We start from the raw sequence: 21279 nt of genomic DNA on the forward strand, positions 1-21279 counted from the left end.
CTCTATGCTAAACATGAAACCATTTAAACCCAGCAACACCATTGGGAGGAAGATATTAGAGTTAAATTGGGCTCAAAGAATCTAAGTTACTTGCCCGAGGTCATGCAGATACTGGCAGAACCAGGAAGGTAATAAAATTAAGTAGTATAAATCAGGATAAATCAAATCAAAAGGGTTTTACTGCAAAATAAGGTTCATAGCTATGCCAGTTCTTCAGGATTTTCTTTTAAAATCCTCTTTATCTGGGGCTTCATAGGTCGGTTTTACTACTGGAACTTATTAGGTTGTTGACAGCACACACAAAATATGGGGATTTTATAAAGATTACACTAAAAAACTGTGATGGTGGTTGATTTTCTCTCCTGAGTTTTCTAACTACAAAGCATTTTCTTGCAAACTGTGATCTCTAATTACAGCTTAGCATATCATGTTATTCGCAAAGAAAAGCCTCGGACACATTGTGGTTGTTGACATGCTGGATGCGATGGCTAATAAGCACTCAGCCATGTTTCTTAAGAGACATTAATGTGCTGTTATTAACATCAAACTCATACTGTTTTGAGCAAACGGCAATCAATAAGACCCATTAGCTAGACCCGGCAGGCCAACAGTAATATCCACAAAATATTGGTTTAATTATATCAGGAACTTTGAGACAGAAACAAATATATCCAAGCTTTGCCAACTGATCCAGCCAGCAGGGGCATTTCTACTGTAGGCATCTTACCATCGTAAGTATAGATGTTGATGTTGCGAGGTTCCGGGTAGAAGCAAGAGCAGATCAGTGACAGCATGGACAGCTCCTTCATTTTTTCCTTGTAGGCTGAAACAAAAGGCTCAAGATTAGTATCTATCATTTTCTGAATTTCCTCTGAACGTTTCTTTTAACCTGAGTAATAATTGTAGCCTCCTGCAGAATGAATGTTGCCAGGGACACTGCTCTCTTTCACAAAACATAAATGAACGAAAGATGGAAACGGACTCTGGGGTGCATATTCCTTACTACAGAGGACATAAAACACAAATTGTTGCAGGTTAGATAAGAAGTGAGAGAAAGGGAGCTAGAGAAAGAAAGGAAGGTAGAAGGAAATGAGATCCAGCAGGGTAGGAGGGAGAGACAGGAAGATACAGAGGAAGCAGAAACAGACAAAATGGGCAAAGAGAAAGGTCCATTCCAGTACATTTGCACGCAGGTCTGTTGTATATAAATCAGCTTCAGGAGGTGTCCTTTGCTGGTTGACCCTGAATGGCCACATACACATTTGGAGAGAGTCAGAGAACTCATCAGGATAGTTATTAAGCAAATATCGATATATCTTGCAGGGGCCAATGTTGCTTATTTCTCTTCATCCCAAGTGCACTTTTTTTTATCTCCCTCTTTCCACACACACCAAAAACCTGGACCTGAGATCCGATAAGGATGTCTCTTCCTCTCTGCACACTCAGTTTGGATGCCAAGCAGCTGCTGGAGTTCAGACCTTCCTCCCCCTTCACTCCCCCCACCCCCCCATTTCATCTTCCCCTTTGTCCTTCAAGAGGCCTCCTGTCTAGGAAACCTTAGCGGGCCTCTTATCACGTTGGTCATCACCGGGACAAGTGACCAGATGGGGATAAAGAGATGGGATCCTCTCACCTTTGTTGGTTATATAATTAGCAAAATTAATAAATTAAGGAAAATGGAAGAAAAATAATAGAGATAATGTGCACTGACTTGTGAGAAAGTATAAACAAATGGTGATGTCCTAACATATTGAACCTCACAGGGGGCATGTACCTCTTGGCAGGGTCTTCTGATCGTTATGTAACCCATGGAAGAGGAGTACCTTGGCAAGGCGAGAATCTGCAGAAGATGGTTTGGGCATTATTGCCAGGTGCATCTTTGGTTAGCCAGTAGGAAACAGATTCAGTATCTGGATGTTTTAGAGCTACAGAAATTTAGGTTGGGAAGATTCTAAGCGATCATTTAGTCAACTGTCCACCCATTGTACCATCAATTTTGCAAATGAAATGGCCCACAGAGGCTGAAGTCATATATGGCCAGTGACAAAGTTGGGATCTCTGGATAAAATGTAGTAAATCAATCCATCTTAAGATTGCCAAGAGGCTTTCTTCTAGCTCTACTTTCAGAATGAGATTCAATGTGCCAAGAGGGCTAGGCATGCTTGCACACCGTTGAACCATACACAAAGACCAATAGTGTCATACTGCATATGGTTCAACCTAATACATCCAGAGCATCTCTCTAAAAGAATCTCCATCCCTATTTAGCTTATTTCCTTAAAATAAGCAACACAATTTGCCTTGTGCCAGAATAGTCCTGCCAACACCCATTCTGAGAGATTTTTACTGGATGCCTTTGGAATTTTAGAAGGCTGAAACCATATTTCTTTGTCCTATGTGTCTATTTAGTTAATAAAATTATGTCACTTATAAAGGTCCAAGCCTATCTTCACATGGATGTTCAGCGTGAATCACAATATCTGTCACATAAAAGCATTTTGTGGTTCAATGCATTTAATTCCATGAACTGATTAAAACCAAAACAGCAAGCTTTGTAGGCTTGTACCTTTTTCTGGTAAGAGGATGCCAAATGCTACCCAAAATATTTTGCAAAGTTAAGCACATATTAGAAGCACATGTTAAAGACATCAACTTTATTAGAGAAGGGCAATCCAAAAGCAAAATAAAAGATATTCTGTCTCATAGAAAAGGGAACCTTTCTATACTGTTGGTAGGGATGTAAATTGGTGCAGCCACTATGGAAAACAGTATGGAGTTTCCTTAAAAAAACTGAAATAGAACTACCGTATGATCCAGCAATCCCATTCCTGGATATCCAGAAAAGATGAAAACTCTAATTTGGAAAGATACATGCACCCCAATGTTCATAGCGGCACTATTTACAATAGCCAAGACATGGAAGCAACCCAAGTTCCCATCCACCAGTGATCGGTTTAAGAAGATGTAGGGAGTGTATATATATATATATATATATATATATATATATATATATAATGGAAAATTACTCAGCCATAAAAAAGAAATATTGCCATTTGCAGCAACCTGGATGGACATAGAGAATATCATACTAAATGAAGTAAGTCAGAAAAAGATAAATATTATATGATGTCTCTTATGTGTGGAATCTAAAGAATAATACAAAAGAATCTATATCAGAAATCTAATCTAATCTAAAACAGAAACAGACTATCTAATCTAAAACAGAAACAGACTCACAGACATAGAAAACAAACTTATGGTTACCAAAGGGGAAAGGGAGGGGGCAGGGATAAATTAGGAGTATGGGATTAACAGATTAAAAACTACTAGGCATAAAATAGATAAGCAACAAGGATTTACTGTATAGCACAGGGAAGAATATTCAATATCTTGTAATAACCTATAATGGAAAATAATCAGAAAAATATATAAAACAGAATCACTTTTCTGTACACCTGAAACTAACACAATATTGTAAATCAACTATACTTCAATAAAAAAAGATTTTCCATTTTATAGAGAGGTAACAGATTAAAGCTGTAATAGAAAATGAATTCCTACTGAAGAAATCATTCCTCAACATGTCCTCAGTTTCCTGGAAATGAAGTTCACCAATTTTCAGTAAGGTCACTGATCTAATTAAGATTGATAAAGGTGTAAACGTTGTCAGGAACCAACACATTTAGAGCCCATGTGTAATATATAACTGTGACTGATAAAAATGTTTGTTCTTTCCTCTCTTAAGTGGTCTGGGGACAAACCCCAGCTCGTCTCCGTGGGTGCCTTCTTTAATGGCATCCTTACTTTGATTATGTTTTTTAAACATCATGGCCTGTGGCTCTACATGGCACGACTCTATCCAGTAGCAGCCATTGCATGGATTTTCGCTGATATAGTTGCTCTGAATCCTATGGAACCCCGTAAAACCAGTTGCAACCACAGCGCAAGCAAATTCTGATTGTTTCCATGCAGCAAAGGCATACTGTGAAGATAGGTCTCCTTTCCACTTGCTGCAGTTGCCCAAGACTTTCCCCAGACGGCATTACCCTTCCTAATCGTTTCCACTCATCTACATCCTTCCCAAGATCTGAATCCCAATTCAGATCACCCCTCTTCAGCGTTTCCCTCTCTTTGGGATACTCCCACATTGATCCCCTGTTGTCCTTAGTAGGCTATACTACATAATCACGATTATACACTGTTCTACTTGATTATATACTGTTTCAGGTCATTCACTACTGGTTTCTGATGCTTAAGTTTTGTTTACTAAACTAAACTCTTTGAAGGCAAATGTTGCATCTTACTCATTTATGAAATAATTTACAGCATGGTTCTGAATGGAACAGAAAGCAGTTGCTTAATAAATAGTTGTTGGCTATTTTGCTCACTGATCTCCCGTTGTGGAGCACAGGCTCCGGACGCGCAGGCTCAGCGGCCATGGCTCACGGGCCCAGCCGCTCCGCGGCATGTGGGACCTTCCCGGACCGGGGCACGAACCCGTGTCCCCTGCATCGGCAGGCGGACTCTCAACCACTGCGCCACCAGGGAAGTCCTGATTTTAAATCAATCTCTCAATTGACAAGTATCAATATTTATGATCACCACCCATGGTCAAGAGTTTCTGTGAGGCATTATGAAATTAAAAAGATATATATGTGTCCTCATTCTTAAGGAGCTTTCAAGTCAGGGAAATGAAGTATATGGATATAAAAAGCGATAGAAACACATGCAAAATAGGGTAAGTGTCAAATAGAGGTAGGTGATTTGTACTAGAAATTCAGAAGAACCTCAAAGCCCTGGGGCTGTAGGGAGGGTGGTCAGCAATGGCTTTACAGTTAGAGTTGCCAGATTTAGCAAATAAAAATACCAACACCTAGTTCAGTTTTAATCCAAATATTGCACGGGACATACTGAAAACCATTCCTTGCTCTTGCAAAATTCAAATTTAACTGGGTACCTTTTATTTTATATGGCAACCAGAGCAAATGGACCAGGGTCATAAGACTGAGTAGGGTTGAGGAAAGCAAAGAAGAGAGGAGGTATATTTGTTATTGTTGACATGGAAATGGGTTTATAAAGAGACCATATGGAAAACTTTTGTGAGTGGAACAGTGAGTTTACATAAGGGTGGATGACTCAACTCAACTTCAGGGAGCATAATTCAATTCCAGGTCTTTGCGAATGGCCTTCTCTGTTTCAGGAGACAGCTTTTTCATAGACTACACTACAAAGGGTTTTTAGAAGTTGTGTCCTGATAGTAAGTCTTCTTTGAGGTCAATTTGGCTCCAAGATTTTGGGTAAGATGTTCTGCTCATGTAAAAGGGTTGCTGGGACTTAAAAACATTATGTGTACATTAAAACATGGATATATACAAGAATGTTAGAATTTCAAGAATTTTAAATGTGTAAACTTAAAAGAAATTTGAATTTGAGAGTTTAGTTTTGAGTCCACCCTTAGGAATATTTAGGTGAGAAAGTTTGAAAAGCACAGAGTTGGCAATGGGTTGGTTCACTGTTAAGTCCTGGCTTGCCTGCATCGTTCTGGTTTGAGCCCATTAGTAACATTAATGACATCCCCATTCACGGTTGAAACGTTTGGCTATTACGAGTCATCCTAGGAACAGGAAGCCATTGAACGTTTTGAAAGTGGAATTACCTGATAAAAGCTCTTCTTAGACCTATTTGGCCGTTTTATGCAGGAAAGGTCCATCGCTAGGAGACACAGTTAAGAAACAGTTGAATAAAGTTCAGCAGGTAATGCAGTGTGGTTTGGGGAAAGGGTAGTGCAGAGGAAAAGGAAAGGGGAGATGCAGGGGACTTTATGAAAGATGAATTGATAGAAAAGAATACCTAAATTTGGAGTCAAGGGCAGATGGAAGAGAGTGAGAGATCCTAATGGATGGGTAGCCAAGGGAAGCTTTCCAGAAAAAGGGTTGCTAAAACTGAGTCCAGCTCATCTAGGATGAGCTGGCCTTGCAGAAAATAGACCATGGGTTGAGGTACGGAAATATATATAACTTGAATAAACTTTTTTATTGACAATAAAACAAATCCCAAGCAAATGTGAGTGCTATTAGAAACATGTTATTAAGATTTCAGTATTGAAATTTCATACTTTGAATTGACAATCATTTTCTTCATTGGTTTTTGGAAATCAGCATATATTCATCTTTTCACTATACCCAACACCAAGCAGAGCGTGCATGTTTGTAAGGATGTGGGAGGAGATAGGTAATTCCATATAATGTTTTTCATTGTTACTTGCATTTGCTATTTACTATTAATGTCTACAGGTAAGTGTATTTCTCTAGTAAATTCATTTAAAATTCAATCCACATGATGCATAATGATTTTATAGCAATATCCACTTAACCTAATGGTGTATGAATGCTGATATTTTTTCCACTCTTCTAAATGGCTACAATGAACTATGAATAATGGCAACAGCTGCGATTCGTTGAGAACAAACAATGTACCAGGCATGGTGCTAGCTGGTTGCATGTATTTTCTCATTTAATCATCTCAACAATACGATAAGAGGTACTATAATTAGTCCAGATTTACAGATGAAATTAAAAGACTCAGAGAGGTGGTGTAGCTTGCCCAATGTGCAGTAGATGATAAAGTGTGGAGTTTAGTTTGAATGTAGGTCTGCCTGACTCTAAACGCTTTGCTGCTAACGTTATTCACTTCCCCAAGAATTTGCTCAGGTGTATTACACTTACCTTCACCATCTACATATTGTCTCTAACTAGAAAATAATGCATATTATTACTGACTTTTAAAATGATGAGTTCAAGACTTTTTTCTTTCCCATTTTTTCTTTGGCATTTGTTGTTTAACTTTATTGACTGCATGGCTATAGGTAAGTGTAGGGGTTTATAGAAAGAAAATGTAACTTTTTTTTTACTTGTGGATTTTACTTGGTACAGAGATGGCTAGAAAACGCAGGAACAGTTTCTCAAAGGGAACTTTGAGTATATGTATATTTTATTATATGAGTAAATATATCCTTACACACTCATATTCCAGCTAATGAGGTAAAAAGAGAAAGTGGTAATTATCTAGGTATTTTAGGAAACAAATACTTTTGCATCAGTTATTTGGATTATTATTTTAAGGATGATATATTTTGGCAGGCAATCACCTAAATTTTCTTAATTTTTTTTTGGCTTTTTCCTGTGTGTGTGTGAATCTGGAGATTGTACTTCTCCCTCGAGGAACAAAGAGTGGTTGAGGAGAACAATACAATCCGTACTAGAGATTTAATTATCAGATTAGATCTTGGCATAGATTAAAATAGCAGAGATTTTGTTTACTTAGTAAAATATGAAATAGACACACACACATATGTATGTATATACATATAAAATTATTTCTCCCATTCTTCTAAATATATATCACAAGCTCTAAGCCCTTTGCTCAAAATTTCAAATACATCTTAATTTTATACACTTTGTGTTTCAACAAGACAATAATCTATATTATTCATGACAATATACTCCATTACTTTTGAAAGGCTTGAATAATTAAAAATAAGTGTTTTAAAAATGTTCATTTTTTTTTTCACCTGGCTTGTGTGGGAACAACCATCAATATGAGTTCTCATACTTACTGTGTTGTTATTTGATTTAAAATCAGTAGTATCACAAAAATATCTTCCATTTATTCATTCTGGGAAAAATTTTATTTGACTCAGTTTTGGCTAATGCAGAGTATAAAAAAGAAATAATATGTATTAGACTTCCTGCTAACATGTGAAAGACAGTTAAGGAATGCTCTGAAAATGTCATTAATATACTACTTTGGAAGAAAATGTCTCATAATCTCTGGATGCGCTACTGGTCTGTGTTCCCACATAGCAGTGTTAACCATAAGAACAGAGTCATTCAAGGCACTCGTTGCCTGACCATGGATTTGTGTTTTGGGGGCTCCGATGAGGGATGCTCAGGGTCTGTTAGCACATTGATTTTCCTCCTTGCCTTTCTCATGTTTTACCTGCAATTATTGATCATTTTAGTCCAGTAGGGGGTAGGGGTGGGGTTTCTTGGCAAGTCCTAAGATACTCAGTTTGGAGTCAACCTAAATTTCTTCTTTTGAAAGGTCTCTGGGGAGAAAGTAAAGGACACAGTTAGGTGATATACAGAATGCAGGATATAAGTTCCTTGCAATGATTTTACAGCAAGTAGATTTGCATTGGTTTCTAAGAGATTTCATTGACAACATTTTTTTATTTGAAGCTTTCCAATTTATATAAACAGTGAATTAAAAGCACCTCTTTCGGGCTTCCCTGGTGGCGCAGTGGTTGAGAGTCTGCCTGCCGATGCAGGGGACACGGGTTCGTGCCCCGGTCCGGGAAGATCCTACATGCCGCGGAGCGGCTGGGCCCGTGAGCCATGGCCGCTGAGCCTGCGCGTACGGGAGAGGCCACAACAGTGAGAGGCCTGTGTACCGCAAAAAAAAAAAAAAAAAGCAGCGCCTCTTTCTTTGGGAAAAATCGCTGTCATTTCCAGGTAGGGGCATCTTTAGGATCTGGCAAGCTGGGGGCGATAGTTGTGGACATTCCTGGCAGTCCTCGTTGCTGTTGCCAGGGTTTAAATGACAGATAATGGGAGAAACAGGGTACTCTGCTAATTGATTCTAAAAAGACTCAAGACTTACACCCAGAGTCATTAAACACTGAACTCACACTCTACCACTGATCTCCTAGATCTGACTTCTCTCTGTGCCTCCTATTATGTGTCTTTAAATAGATGGGAATCTGTTACCTATAAGCTCTTTTTTTGATGCCTTCTTTATCCATGTCATAAATTAAGCTCCCGCAGCTCATCTTAACTTGATTTTGGCCGTATTGTGTTATTGTGTGTGTGTGTGTGTGTGTGTGTGTGTGTATTGTGTTTGGTAGTCTGATTGCTTTGAGGTCCTAGAGCCTGAGGTCAGATTATCTTCTAAAAGTCAAATCTATCATCCCGTTTAGAAATACTTTCAGGAGTTCCATCACTGTGATTTTCTTCTTGAAAGATGAAATAGACTAAAATGATTCTATTTAAAACATTTGCATACTATACTGGCTTCAATTTGGACCCTAAAAAAAACTTAGCTTGATGAATATGTAATTGAGAATTCAACATTTACATGAAAAATAAATCTCAAATTTTTCAAGATCTATTTTAACATCCCAGAAGATCACTGATATGAAGTAATGTTCTAGATATTTCTGCCATGATGATGTAATGCTAATCCAAATAAATATGGATTCGGTTTGTATTTATTCCACTCACATCTCCCCACAAGGATTATGATCTCCTAAGCTATAATAACCAGGGAGGTTCTGAAAGATTAATATTTTGATCAGCCAGAGCAGCATACTTTTTCTGTAGGAATAGATATCAAATCAAATAAAGGAACATTTAAGAAGGTCAAAGCTGTACAACCCATCATTGGATTTTACAGAAACATATGAGGCTCTTAAATTTCAATTCCATTGATTCTTGGAAAAACAATTGTGACAAGGAAAAGAAATTGGGTGACATGAATCAGTCCTTGTGATCAAAATTGTAATAAAAGCAGTAAATTGTATCAATTTGGGACCTCACCTTACTCTTGATTCCAGGTCAAGCACCTGTTGAGTTTAATGAGAATTCCGCTGTTATCATGCAGGGTCTTGTTCTTTTATCTTTCCCCTGGTAAAGAAATTCTTGTAGTTCTACATGGAGACCAAACTATGCTGTGGTTTACAGGGGTAATGGGAGCACTTTATTCTGTCTGCAATTCAAGTTTTATTGGCAAGCCTAATTCTGGGTACCGAGGGATGTGTTTTTCTTAAGTCACCAGTAGTAGTCACAAGCCTAGGATGATAGCTAAATTGGTTGGAACTTAAATGAGACAAAGCCAGAGTGAAAGAACAGAGAGACCATGCATCTGGCTGAGTGGAGTTCTCGTAGAGGAATGACTCTTTTCTCCCCTTCCCTTCAGTCTCCTGATGGGGAGGCAACCTCCATTTGAGGGCTGCCATGATGTTCTCTGAATTGTGTCTCCACAATGGCTGAATGTGACACCCAAGTGATTTAAATCTCTTCCCATTATTTTTTAAGTTTTTGGTTGAAGAGTAAAAAAATACTTTGCATCCATTCTTAATTCAGCAAAACATACTTCTTATGCAGACTGACTGTTGCATTTGTGGTATAAATTCTAGAATCAAAAATGTTTTGGTCATCGATGATGAGGATGTTGGCTTCCTTTTTCACTTTGTTGTAACATGTAGCCTTTCTCTAGAAAATAAGCCCTGGCTTCTCCTTCACATGGATTTTAGAATTAAGTCTGACTATGATTCATGTTTTTGTGTTGCATAAGGAAGTATAAAACTGCATATATGGTGAATTCCTTATTATGTTCTCAGTGAAGGCAGGAACTTCCAGAAATGAAAAATGCAAGACTCTTATTACAAGTACAAAACAAAAAACCTGTAATATAAGATTCACATGACTTTATCTCACTTACTAGGTCAGCTGAATTTCCCCATTAATTAACCAGCGGTTTAGATGCTGGGAATACAAACAATGATTTCAAAGAAAATCCTCTCTATCATTACAAGATGGGGTTGCCTGTATTCAGATAATGGAATATGCTAATTAATACAGAACACTGAGAAGAAACACAGTCCGATTAAGCGGGGACTCTGCAGTAATTTGTGTGATAAGCCTTATCAGTTATATGCTGATTTAATTCCTCTACCGATCTGAAAATTTGCCAAAAGTCGAAAGCATAGTTCTTGAAGTTTGCCCATAAACCTCAACTCCCTTGGAACGGTGTAAAGCTTCTACACATTTAAAGAGCCCCATGCTGTTGTTTTAGTTCTAAGTGCGTCTTACAAAATCCTTACTACTTGTAATAGTTACTAGCATCAACTGCGAATAAAAGAAGTACTTAACTCGCTGTTATTGCCAAATAATACTTATTAAGTTTCCATTGAATAGAATCCTTATCTGGGTAGTATACAAATTGTCCTTAGAGCAGTTTTTCTAAATTCTTTCTTAGGAAATGAACGGCATATAAATGACTAATAGACAATATTTCAGGAAAAGGCCACAAAAGCCTCATGTAGGAGCCAGCATTTTGCTTGCTTCCCAAAACCTAAGAATTCTAGAGTCTTAAATGAAACTTTGTAAACTGCAACAGTATGTAACATTTACTCAATAGTGTTCTAAAAGTTGGATTTTTAAATCATATTTATTAGAGCTTGGTTTTAGTCATCCATTCAAAACCTGTGTATTAAAAGCTTAGGTAACTGGCTTAGTGAACAAAAACTGAGCAGTCAGGCAAATTTTTTCCCCTGAATGAAAACAAGTCTTGTGACCTTGTTAGTCACACTTAAGTAATGTGTCCTACAGTCACTTTGTGTCAAAGAGAATAGAATGAACAAATATATATTTAAAAATATAGGAAATGTAAATATTGTCAAAGTTTAGAATTGCCACTGATATTAAAAAAATTGAGCGATACCATTGATTATCTCTGCGAGTATGTGAGAGTACTGGAGCCTTTGAGATGAGTGTGAAACCTCTTCATATTACGGCTTCCACTGTGTAATTATTTTCAGCGTCCATTCTTGAGGCAGCTAAATAGCGTGGAAGAAATCCTCAGGTTAATGTAGATATGCCATGAAAATTGCTTTTTTGTTTTGGAAATCAAATGCTACTTCCTCAAGCTTTGCCATGTAAAGACTCATTTTCTGAAATAGGATTCATCCCATCATATACTAGAACTTGAATTTGTATAATTTTCTGCCAGGAATGAGAAGCAGTGTAAAAAGAAAGTAAGAAAAACATCGGGAGCTTCTGAATTCCACAGTCCCTTTTGTGTCATCACTGTTACAAACAAGATTAAAATATAAAAGACAACTTGGCCCAAGAAAAGTATTTCTAAATTTTCTTTCTTTCACATGCGTTTTGTTTCTTCTGGAAATAAAAGCTCTTCTAAGAAACGGTAATTTTCAGTGATGCAAAAGTTTTGTATGCTCATGCTACGATAAATGTAGTTTTGTTAAGTTATTGTTCTTTGCATGCCAAAGTATCATTTTGCCTTTTTTGTAATAAAGTAAATGGCTACAGAAAGGATAAAGAGATTGAAATTTGGGTTTTGATTTATTTGAAATAAGCAATACACATCACAAAAAAACCCAGAAAGATTAAAAAAGTAACTGTATGTTCTCTTACAGGTGGATTTCATAATACGCTTAACCTATAAGATACAAATAAAAATACCTGAGTGATCAGGAGTGTTTGTTCATACTTTGAGGAAATATATTATGAGGTTTTTAGTTTGTTTTGGTTATGCATTTTGTTTTTCTACTTTAGTGAAATCTGGTTGACCTGGATTGGTGAACAGTTTCTCAAAAAGAGTTACTTTAAGGTCATCAATATAAATATGTTTAGATTATTAATAAGCCTGCACTTTGTCTAATGTAATTGGAATCACTAGCCTTAGCATTGTAGAACTGGAAGGAACAGCAGAAATAATCTAAATAATCTAATGATAGTCTCATTTTATACATGAAGAAATCAAACTTAATAACCTTAGTTTTTTAAAGGCCTTCCCCCACTTTGGGGATGGTAGATGGTGTGGTGGTGGTGATGACAGGGACAGAGGGGAAAACAGCAATGGGAGAAAGGTGTAATGAGTGGAAGTGATGAAAGGCTTTTAAAAAAATCATCTTTCTTCGATATTTGACTCTTTCTCCTGCTTCTAGATCTGGTTGTGCATTTTTGATGTTGGGTGATACAAAGCAATTTATTTGCATTGTGGCAGTTTTTTTTTTTCCTTTCCTAAAACCTAAGGATCATTGATCTCCTCTTCCAGAGCACTTGGAACAGCCTTTCGGAGGGCTTCACACACTTTCATCCTTGTTGGGAAGCAAATTCATCTGCATGTGAAGACCAGTGCCTCACGTATACATACAAAATTCTTGGAATGCACCCAGAATGGTGGTACTTGCTGCTTCTGCTGACCAAGGCAATATATACGTACCATGTATTACTTGTAGAATTCCTCCATTTACAAAATTTTCATGAAGAATGGCATTTCTCTTTTACTTTACAAAATTATGTAATGTGTTGCGATTAAACTACGCTCTTGGATAGTAGCTCAAGCCTTAATTAACCCCATGTTTCAGGTAGGAAAATAAGTATTAGATGGTGACTAGATTATATGACCTTTGAGGTCTTCTCAAAACTCAAGATTTTTCTGTTAAGAACTTGAGCAAGTCATTTAATTTTTCTGGACCATTTTTTCATTGAGAGTTGGTATTTCCAAGCTCTGGAATTCTATGATTCTACAAATTTAGCAAATATTGTCTATAAATGAATTAACTTCCTCATTACATGCAGATTCATTTTTTTTGTGTTTTCTGCACTAAGGGCTTTCTTTACCTACCTTCTTTTAAACAAATTATTTTAAGGCATTACATTTTTAAAGAAAAGGAAAACTTACTCTTCATATTTCTGCTTTGTAAATTGTTTCCTCTTTCCAAATCTTGGTATTTCACAATAAATATTTACATGATAGACACAAAATGTTATATATAATGTGATTCATAAAGCAACTCATCATTTGAATTTCAAATTGTCAAACTATTTGAGCAAACTTAGCTTTTCCCCATACTACAAGGAAGATCTATTTTAAATATATATAAATAATATACATTTTATGATTAGGCAGAATAGGTGATTCATAAAATATGAGCTTTCTGGATGCCATCCGGAGCCCCTTTTGAATTCATGATACTCATTCCTAAGATATGAGAAAGATTACATGTTGGTATAACTGGTTGAGTGAGATCAGAATAACCTATGCTTCTTACTTGCTTTGTGGCAGCAAGTACTACAAGACTTGGTCATAAACACTCCCAGTAAAAAACTGAAGGTAAAATGGTATCAAGTGTTTGACCTGCATAGATAAATATGAATCTGAATTTGGCATAATAAATTGCTGATATTATTTTAAAAATCATAACTTGGTAATACATAATACTTAAAGGCACAATATGGGCTTTCCTTCACATTCTGTTTTCTCTAGATTTATTCAGCCTAAATACATTCATAAAAAAGTGTACTTGTGGTTTGGGATATTGCTCACAATTTCAAAAAGTTGGCCAAGTAATAACGTGTAGAGCAGGACAGAGGATCTGTGTACGAGGATGTGGTGACAATTCAGAAATGTCTCCAGTGGTTGACTCATGGAATTCCGTAAGGCTGAGTTCGCATCTCCCTAAAAACAGAAGTGACTCAAACTTAATGGTTTCCATCGCAAAGGGCTTTGAGTCTCTTCTCCTTTCAAAGACAGTCATGTTCCTGGCTTGTTTCACAAAGCTTAGCCCTTATTTCTCTACTGTTGGGTTCGCTGCTAATCATTTCTTCCCAACTATATTTAAGTTTTTTGAGGGCGAGAGAAGGTGTCTCATTTAATGCATGCATGTAGTTATATGTAGCCATTAGTGTTCTATAAATGCTTATCTTCTGGTGGCTGAGCAGGGAGGAGCTGTCACCAGCTCCAAATGATACCCCCTGGATCTGTCAGTGGCTCAGCTGGCTTCCCATTGAGACTAGCTTAAGAGTGGGGATTAAGAGTCCAGATGTTGGAGCCAGATTGAGCTCACGGATTATCTTCACTAAATTTACTAACTTCCTTTTATGCTACAGACTGGTACTTCCGGGTGCTTTGAAGTGGCCTACTTATCTCACTTAGCCCTTATCCCATAGCTGTAGCTATGGTGATAGTTTCAAAATGGCACTAGTTAGTGGCACAGCTGTAATTGCTTGGATCCCAGGCAAAATTTAAGCAGCCCCACCTACCTCTATGCTGCATAAAGTCAACTTCATGAAAACAGGTAATCACCTCTCTCTATGCAAGGAGAAAAAGGAGGCAGGTGAATGTTTCCTCTGCATTCATTTATATGTTCTGTTGCTTTTTTGGCCACAATACTGACTTAAGATGAGTAGATATTACCTTGGGATAATGGAAAAAACTATGAGTAAGAGCTGAAAACTTACTTAGGCTCTAGCTCAGGATCTATCCAAACGTAACAATTTATTAAACCTTCTAAACATGAGTTTATTTATCCACAAAATGGGTATATTATTGTAAAGATTGAATTAAATAATGTATTGCGAAACTTAAGTGCTAACTCATGTAAGATCTTGTTAGCAAAGATTAATCTTCTCTGATTTGCTCTTTATTCTTTGAGTGACTTTTGAAGTCTACAGGCCGTGGCTATAGTGAAATGCTGTGGCATCTTTCTTCTTGTAATGCTGTGGCTTCTCTTCATCCTTAGCTCATCAAATTACCGAACACAATCAGAGCCCCTACTTATGTCCAAGGGAGACTGTAGGTATAGTGGTTGCCTAAGAGGGCTCCAGGGACTGATTTGTTTCAAATCCTGGCCTTAGCACCTACTGGCTGCATGTGGCTTTCCTTCCCTGCCTTCCTTTCCCAGCTGTGGAAATGGGGGTGATAATCTTCTCAAGGTGCTTGGGACAGCTGTCACTGCACTCGGCACACTACACTCAATACACGTTACCCAGTAGTATCATTACTGCCGGCCACACGATGCTGTGAGGGCGACAAAGTACATGAAACATGGTTCTGGCCTAAAAGAAGCCCTCAGTATAGTTGCATATAAGATAAAGAAATGTCTGTACCAAAACACAGTTAACAACTGTTCCCAGTGAGGCAGCTGGAGTGAAGAGAGAGGGCTTGAGATCTGAAACCCACCTTTGCCGTGAACAAGGTGTGTGACTTCGACAGTCACTTAACTTCCCTTGGCTTCTCCTATCCTTCTTTGTCCAGTGGGAATAATGAAACCTAAGAGTTGCCATAAAAATGAAATGGGAAGGGCTTCCCTGTTGGCGCAGTGGTTGAGAGTCCGCCTGCCGATGCAGGGGACACGGGCTCGTGCCCCGGTCCGGGAAGATCCCACATGCCGCGGAGCGGCTGGGGCCGTGAGCCATGGCCGCTGAGCCTGCGCGTCCCGAGCCTGTGCTCCGCAACGGGAGAGGCCACAACAGTGAGAGGCCCACGTACCGCAAAAAAAAAAAAAAAAAAAGAAACGGGAAAAAGGGCATAGGGACACGTGACATGTGACTGGTTCATGCATAGTAGGGGACAATAAATGATGGGAAATATGATGACCACAAAAAGGTGCTGCAAGTAGGTATGTGGCTAATCCCCAAGCTCATTGTTAAACAGTAAACCTGTAGAGTTCACAGGAAGAAAGATCATGCAAAGCTAGATTTGAGGCTGCCTTGCAAAGCCTGCTACTCTTTTTCTCAAGCAGAACAAAGCTTTTTCAGAAGCAATTCTGAGAAACCCTATTTGACTTTTTAGCTGACCGTCCTCACCCTATGTATTCACCATTCACGTCTAAAATTTATCAAAAGTGATAAAATGTTGGCTATTTGTTGTCAGCAGCATCGTCCCTTTGCAAAAGTGGGTAGGCATTTATTCTGTTCAGCTATGCAAGCAGGTCATAGAGTTCATCATTCTCTCCCAAGTTATATTTTTCTGCAATTCTTCTCTTGCATAAGTTGGAATACAGTTTCCTGCAACTCATAACAAATACAGACTGCTACTGTACACGCTCGAAAAAAATTCATTTTAAGAAAAATTTCAGCACGTGGAATCCAGTTCTTTCAAAGCAGCATAATTCAATATTTCTTCAACGTTAATGCTGAATTTAGAAAAAATTCTCATCCTAGATACTGAATTTCATTTTCTTTTATTTGTTCTACTACTAAGCTTTTTTTTTTTTAAACCAACTTTTTGGTTGATAGAAGAGACACAGTTCTTTTCTTTCTACCATTGTGTTTTGGTTAGGCATTTTGGAAGCTTGTTCAGTTTTTTTAAAATGAAAGAATGTCTACATTTTCTTTAAAGCTGAACTCTTCTACCCACTGCAATATCTTATGACCTCCTGAGGATTTAAACTGTATTGGGTGCTTTCATATAAAGCTCCTCCTTTGTCATTATTTCACGTTTATGAGAAAGTAGGAGTATATCTTATCCTCTGCATTTTACGGCCTATAAATATGAGCAATATTGAGTATTTTTATATGTAGATTGTTATTATCAACAGTATCTAATTTGCAAAAGGACTATACTTGTAAATGTAAACATATTTCTATTAATATGCCTGTAATTATGTCATAAATATAATTCCAACTTTATGTACCATGTGTTTATATGAAATGATATTTTGAAGGCAAAACAAAATAGTTGTAATGCTCTTTTATAGCAGAATTACGCTCCCTTAAGCCTTTGTCAAGTCAGATGTCAGATGAATGCTAATTGGATTTCTCAGGATATCTTTATTATTTTAATAATGACATTCCAGTAACATTTTAGTGTTTTACTGATTGGTACCTGGAACACTACTGATTGAAAACATATTATTTTCATGAGTACTGGGAGAATAATACTAAACTCTAAGTATCTATATCCTTTTCCTTACTACAGTCATCTAAGGAATATTCTGTTTGTAATGTTTGGCTCTAGTATTTTTGTTGTACTTATCTACTAATGGGTGGAGAGTAGCAAGGCTAAATGGACCCAGGTAAGAAATACCTGAAGTTATCCCTGAAAGAAAAGATCTAGCTGAAGGATAGGTGTTGAAAATGGAAGTAGGAGAGCAGGAGAGTTCCAGGCAGGGAGGAGGCTGGAGAAACAGAAATGAGAGATTATGAAACGGTCAAGTGATGTGAGATTTGGGTGAAATTGATGGGTTAAGAGGATTTTAGGAACAAGAGACTCTGTGTGCGTGCGTGCGTGCGTGTTTGTGTGTGGTATGTGATATAATTTCCCCTTTCCTGCTCTCCAAGAAACATCAGGGAAGACTTTTACATTTTAATGTTTCTGGAATCAGTTTTTATTTCTACTGAATGTGACATTTTATGTTGATGAGCCTTACTGGGTAGGCAAGAAGGGTTAGTTTTGTTGAAGCTATATACGTATTTGAAGGAGGATGAGATATGAAGTATAACGGGGAAACATGAGATGAGAAATAAATGCAAAAGAAATGTATTTTTAATTCTAGCATTGCCTGGAATGGATTTATCTTGGAGGTGTTCTATATTGGCCGCTGTGTCATAAATATCACGTCAGTTCTCCCTCTACCACGAAGAATTATTGAGTGATGCTTATTTCCTGAATTCCAAGTAATTCCAGTAGATTTGTTATTATATGTAGAAATTTACAAAGTATAAGAATTTAGTTATTTACTTTAAATTAATATTTTTATTTAGTGTTTTCGTAATCCATCTAGGGTGTCAGGGAAGGGGATTACTCTTTTGGATTACAACGTGCTTAACAATTACTTACTTAATCCCCTCCACAACCATGTGATGTTTTAAAAAACTGAAGTATAGTTGATTTACAATATTATAATAGTTTCAAGTGCGCAGCATAGTGATTTAGTATTTTTGCAGGTTATACTCCATCATAGGTTACTAGGAGAAAGGCTATAATTCCTTGTGCTATACAGTATATCCTTATTGCTTATCTATTTTATACATAGTGGTTTGTATTTGTTAATCCCATACACCTAATTTGCTCCTTCCCTCTTCCCTTTGGTAACCACAAATTTATCTTCTATGTCTTTGAGTCTGTTTCTGTTTCACATATACGTTCATTTGTATTCTTTTTAGATTCCACATGTAAGTAATATTATACAGTATTTCTTTCTCTGACAACAACCATGTAATTTAGGTGGTCTTATTTCCCCGAGATATAACTGAGCTATACCTGAGATATACTGTGAGATATAACCAAGAAAACAGTAGTATAGAAATAATAATTCACTCAAGGATGATCAACTAGTGAATAGGTGGAGCAAGATTTAAAATTACATCCATCCGGCTTCCCTGGTGGCGCAGTGGTTGAGAGTCCGCCTGCCGATGCAGGGGACACGGGTTCGTGCCCCGCTCCGGGAAGATCCCGCGTGCGGCGGAGCGGCTGGGCCCGTGAGCCATGGCCGCTGAGCCTGCACGTCCAGAGCCTGTGCTCCGCAACGGGAGAGGCCACAACAGTGAGAGGCCCGCGTACCGCAAAAAAAAAAAATAATAATAATAAAAATAAAATTACATCCATCTAATTCCCATACCCACCTCTTATCTGCAAGAGGTCTCTTAGAGCACGAGTGGCTCTCTGTACTTCCTAATTGATGGTCTTAGTGTATCATTATATGCTGCCTCATAATATTGTAGGGTAGTGTAATAAGATTGTTAAGATGGTGGAGACTTCTATTTATAGTTACAAGCTACAATTACTGGTTATTAATTTTGTTTGTATGTACAGGGTCCTGTTTTCTTCAAAAGAATAAATTCTCCAAGGGTAAGGACCATGATTATTTACAGTTTTACAATACCTAGCATAGGCTTCAGAGCAAAGCTGGTATTTGAATCTATTTTACTGCAGTTAATGCCATTAACTATTTTTTTAACATCTTTATTGGAGTATAATTGCTTTACAATGGTGTGTGAGCTTCTGCTTTATAACAAAGTGAATCAGCTATACATATACCCCCATATCTCTTCCCTCTTGCGTCTCCCTCCCTCCCACCCCTCTAGGTGGTCACAGAGCACCGAGCTGATCTCCCTGTGCTATGCGAATGCCATTAACTATTAATAAATTTAGACTGAAGGTAAACCCACTTAGTGTGTGCCTTTCCTCACTTGTGCATATTGTTACTGGACAGGAGAAAGTGCTACATTTTATTAGTTTTGTTTTTATTATATATTATCATATCTAATATAGATGTAATATATATTAGATATATTCATATATATATCTAATCTAATCCTATCTAATACATATATATTAATATATATTAGATATCTATATCTTTTTATTGAAGTATAATTGACTTCAATATTGTATTAGTGTCAGGTGCACAGCATATTGATTCAATATATATATATATATATATTTTTAGGTACGCGGGCCTCTCACTGTTGTGGCCTCTCCCGTTGCGGAGCACAGGCTCCGGACGCGCAGACTCCGCGGCACGTGGAATCTTCCCGGACCAGGGCACCAACCCGTGTTCCCTGCATCGGCAGGCGGACTCTCAACCACTGCGCCACCAGGGAAGCCCTGATTCAATATTTTCATACATTATAAAATGATTCCCACAATAAGTCTAATTACCATCTGTCATCATACAAAGTTATTACAATATTATTGATTATATTCCCTATGCTATACATTACATCCCTGTGACTTATTTATTTTATAACTGAAAGTTTGTACCTTTTAGTCTCCCTCACCTATTTTGCCCAACCCCCCCTTTCTGCCCCCTGGCAACCACCAGTTTGTTCTCTGTATCTATGACTCTGTTTCTATTTTGTTTTGTTTGTTCATTTGTTTTGTAGATTCCACATATCAGTAAAATTACACACACACACACACATATATATTGTATGTATACATAGATACATATATCTTTGTTAGACCTGTGTTCTGGCTCTAGCTCTAAAACTTACCACATGTGAACTTTACTAAATTCTTTGAGCTTAAATTTGCTCATTTTTAAACAGAGTGACATGTATACTATGCCCATCTCATAAGAATTATAGGAAGGTTACAAAGTGTAGCACAGGTGAGTATTTTCTGAGAACTACAAGGTCCCACATTGATAGATCATGCTATCCAATTTTTCTTTTGAATGTTTTCAGTCTTCTGTGTTTATCTGCTCCTTTTTTTTTTTTATTCTAAAAGTAAAGATTAGGTCAGAAATAGAATGAAAAGATGATTTTAAAAGCGACAGGAGTCTTGGATCATGTAATCTGTGCATGAAAAGGCTAGAATCAACTCTGGTAATTTGTCACGTGTTTGAACAATGAGACAGATGCTAACTGGCACTGCTCAGATAAAGCTGTAAGACTTAAAAAACAGCAGTAGATATTAGTGTGTCAGGAACAAAAAAGAAACACGCAGTAGTAAAGACAATTATGTTCTGAAGCAGGGTTCCAAGGCAGGCTGCAGTAACTCTAGCTGCTGTTCAGTTGCCTGAGATGGTTGGTGCCCCTCCCCATTAGAGTCTGGAAGTGGTAACAAGTGACATCTTGATGTGATTTTCTGGTCTCAGTTTTTGCAACAGTCAAATGTTTTATACCGTTGAGCTTTATCATGAGAGTTAGGTTTCTGTTTACTAGGAAGCCCAAACTGAAAGACTGTTATTAGGTTTACTGTAAGCAGTTTTGTTGAATGGAAATTAAATTTTATGGCTGCCAT

At 37.5% G+C, this 21279-nt stretch overlaps 1 protein-coding gene across 1 annotated transcript in view; it reads right to left on the bottom strand.

The window, feature by feature from the left end:
• Nucleotides 1–21279, bottom strand: part of STMN2 (stathmin 2) — a 53558-nt gene that overhangs the window by 23846 nt on the left and 8433 nt on the right. The window contains exon 2 of the mRNA XM_022554993.3: nucleotides 728–823. Coding sequence (XP_022410701.1) covers nucleotides 728–823 — 96 coding nt within the window. The remainder of the gene's footprint in view (nucleotides 1–727; nucleotides 824–21279) is intronic.

This window comes from Delphinapterus leucas, chromosome 17, assembly GCF_059928025.1.
Source record: "Delphinapterus leucas isolate spDelLeu-1000000601 "Yukka" chromosome 17, BTC_Dleu_Yukka2, whole genome shotgun sequence".
Classification (NCBI taxonomy): Eukaryota; Metazoa; Chordata; class Mammalia; order Artiodactyla; family Monodontidae; genus Delphinapterus; species Delphinapterus leucas.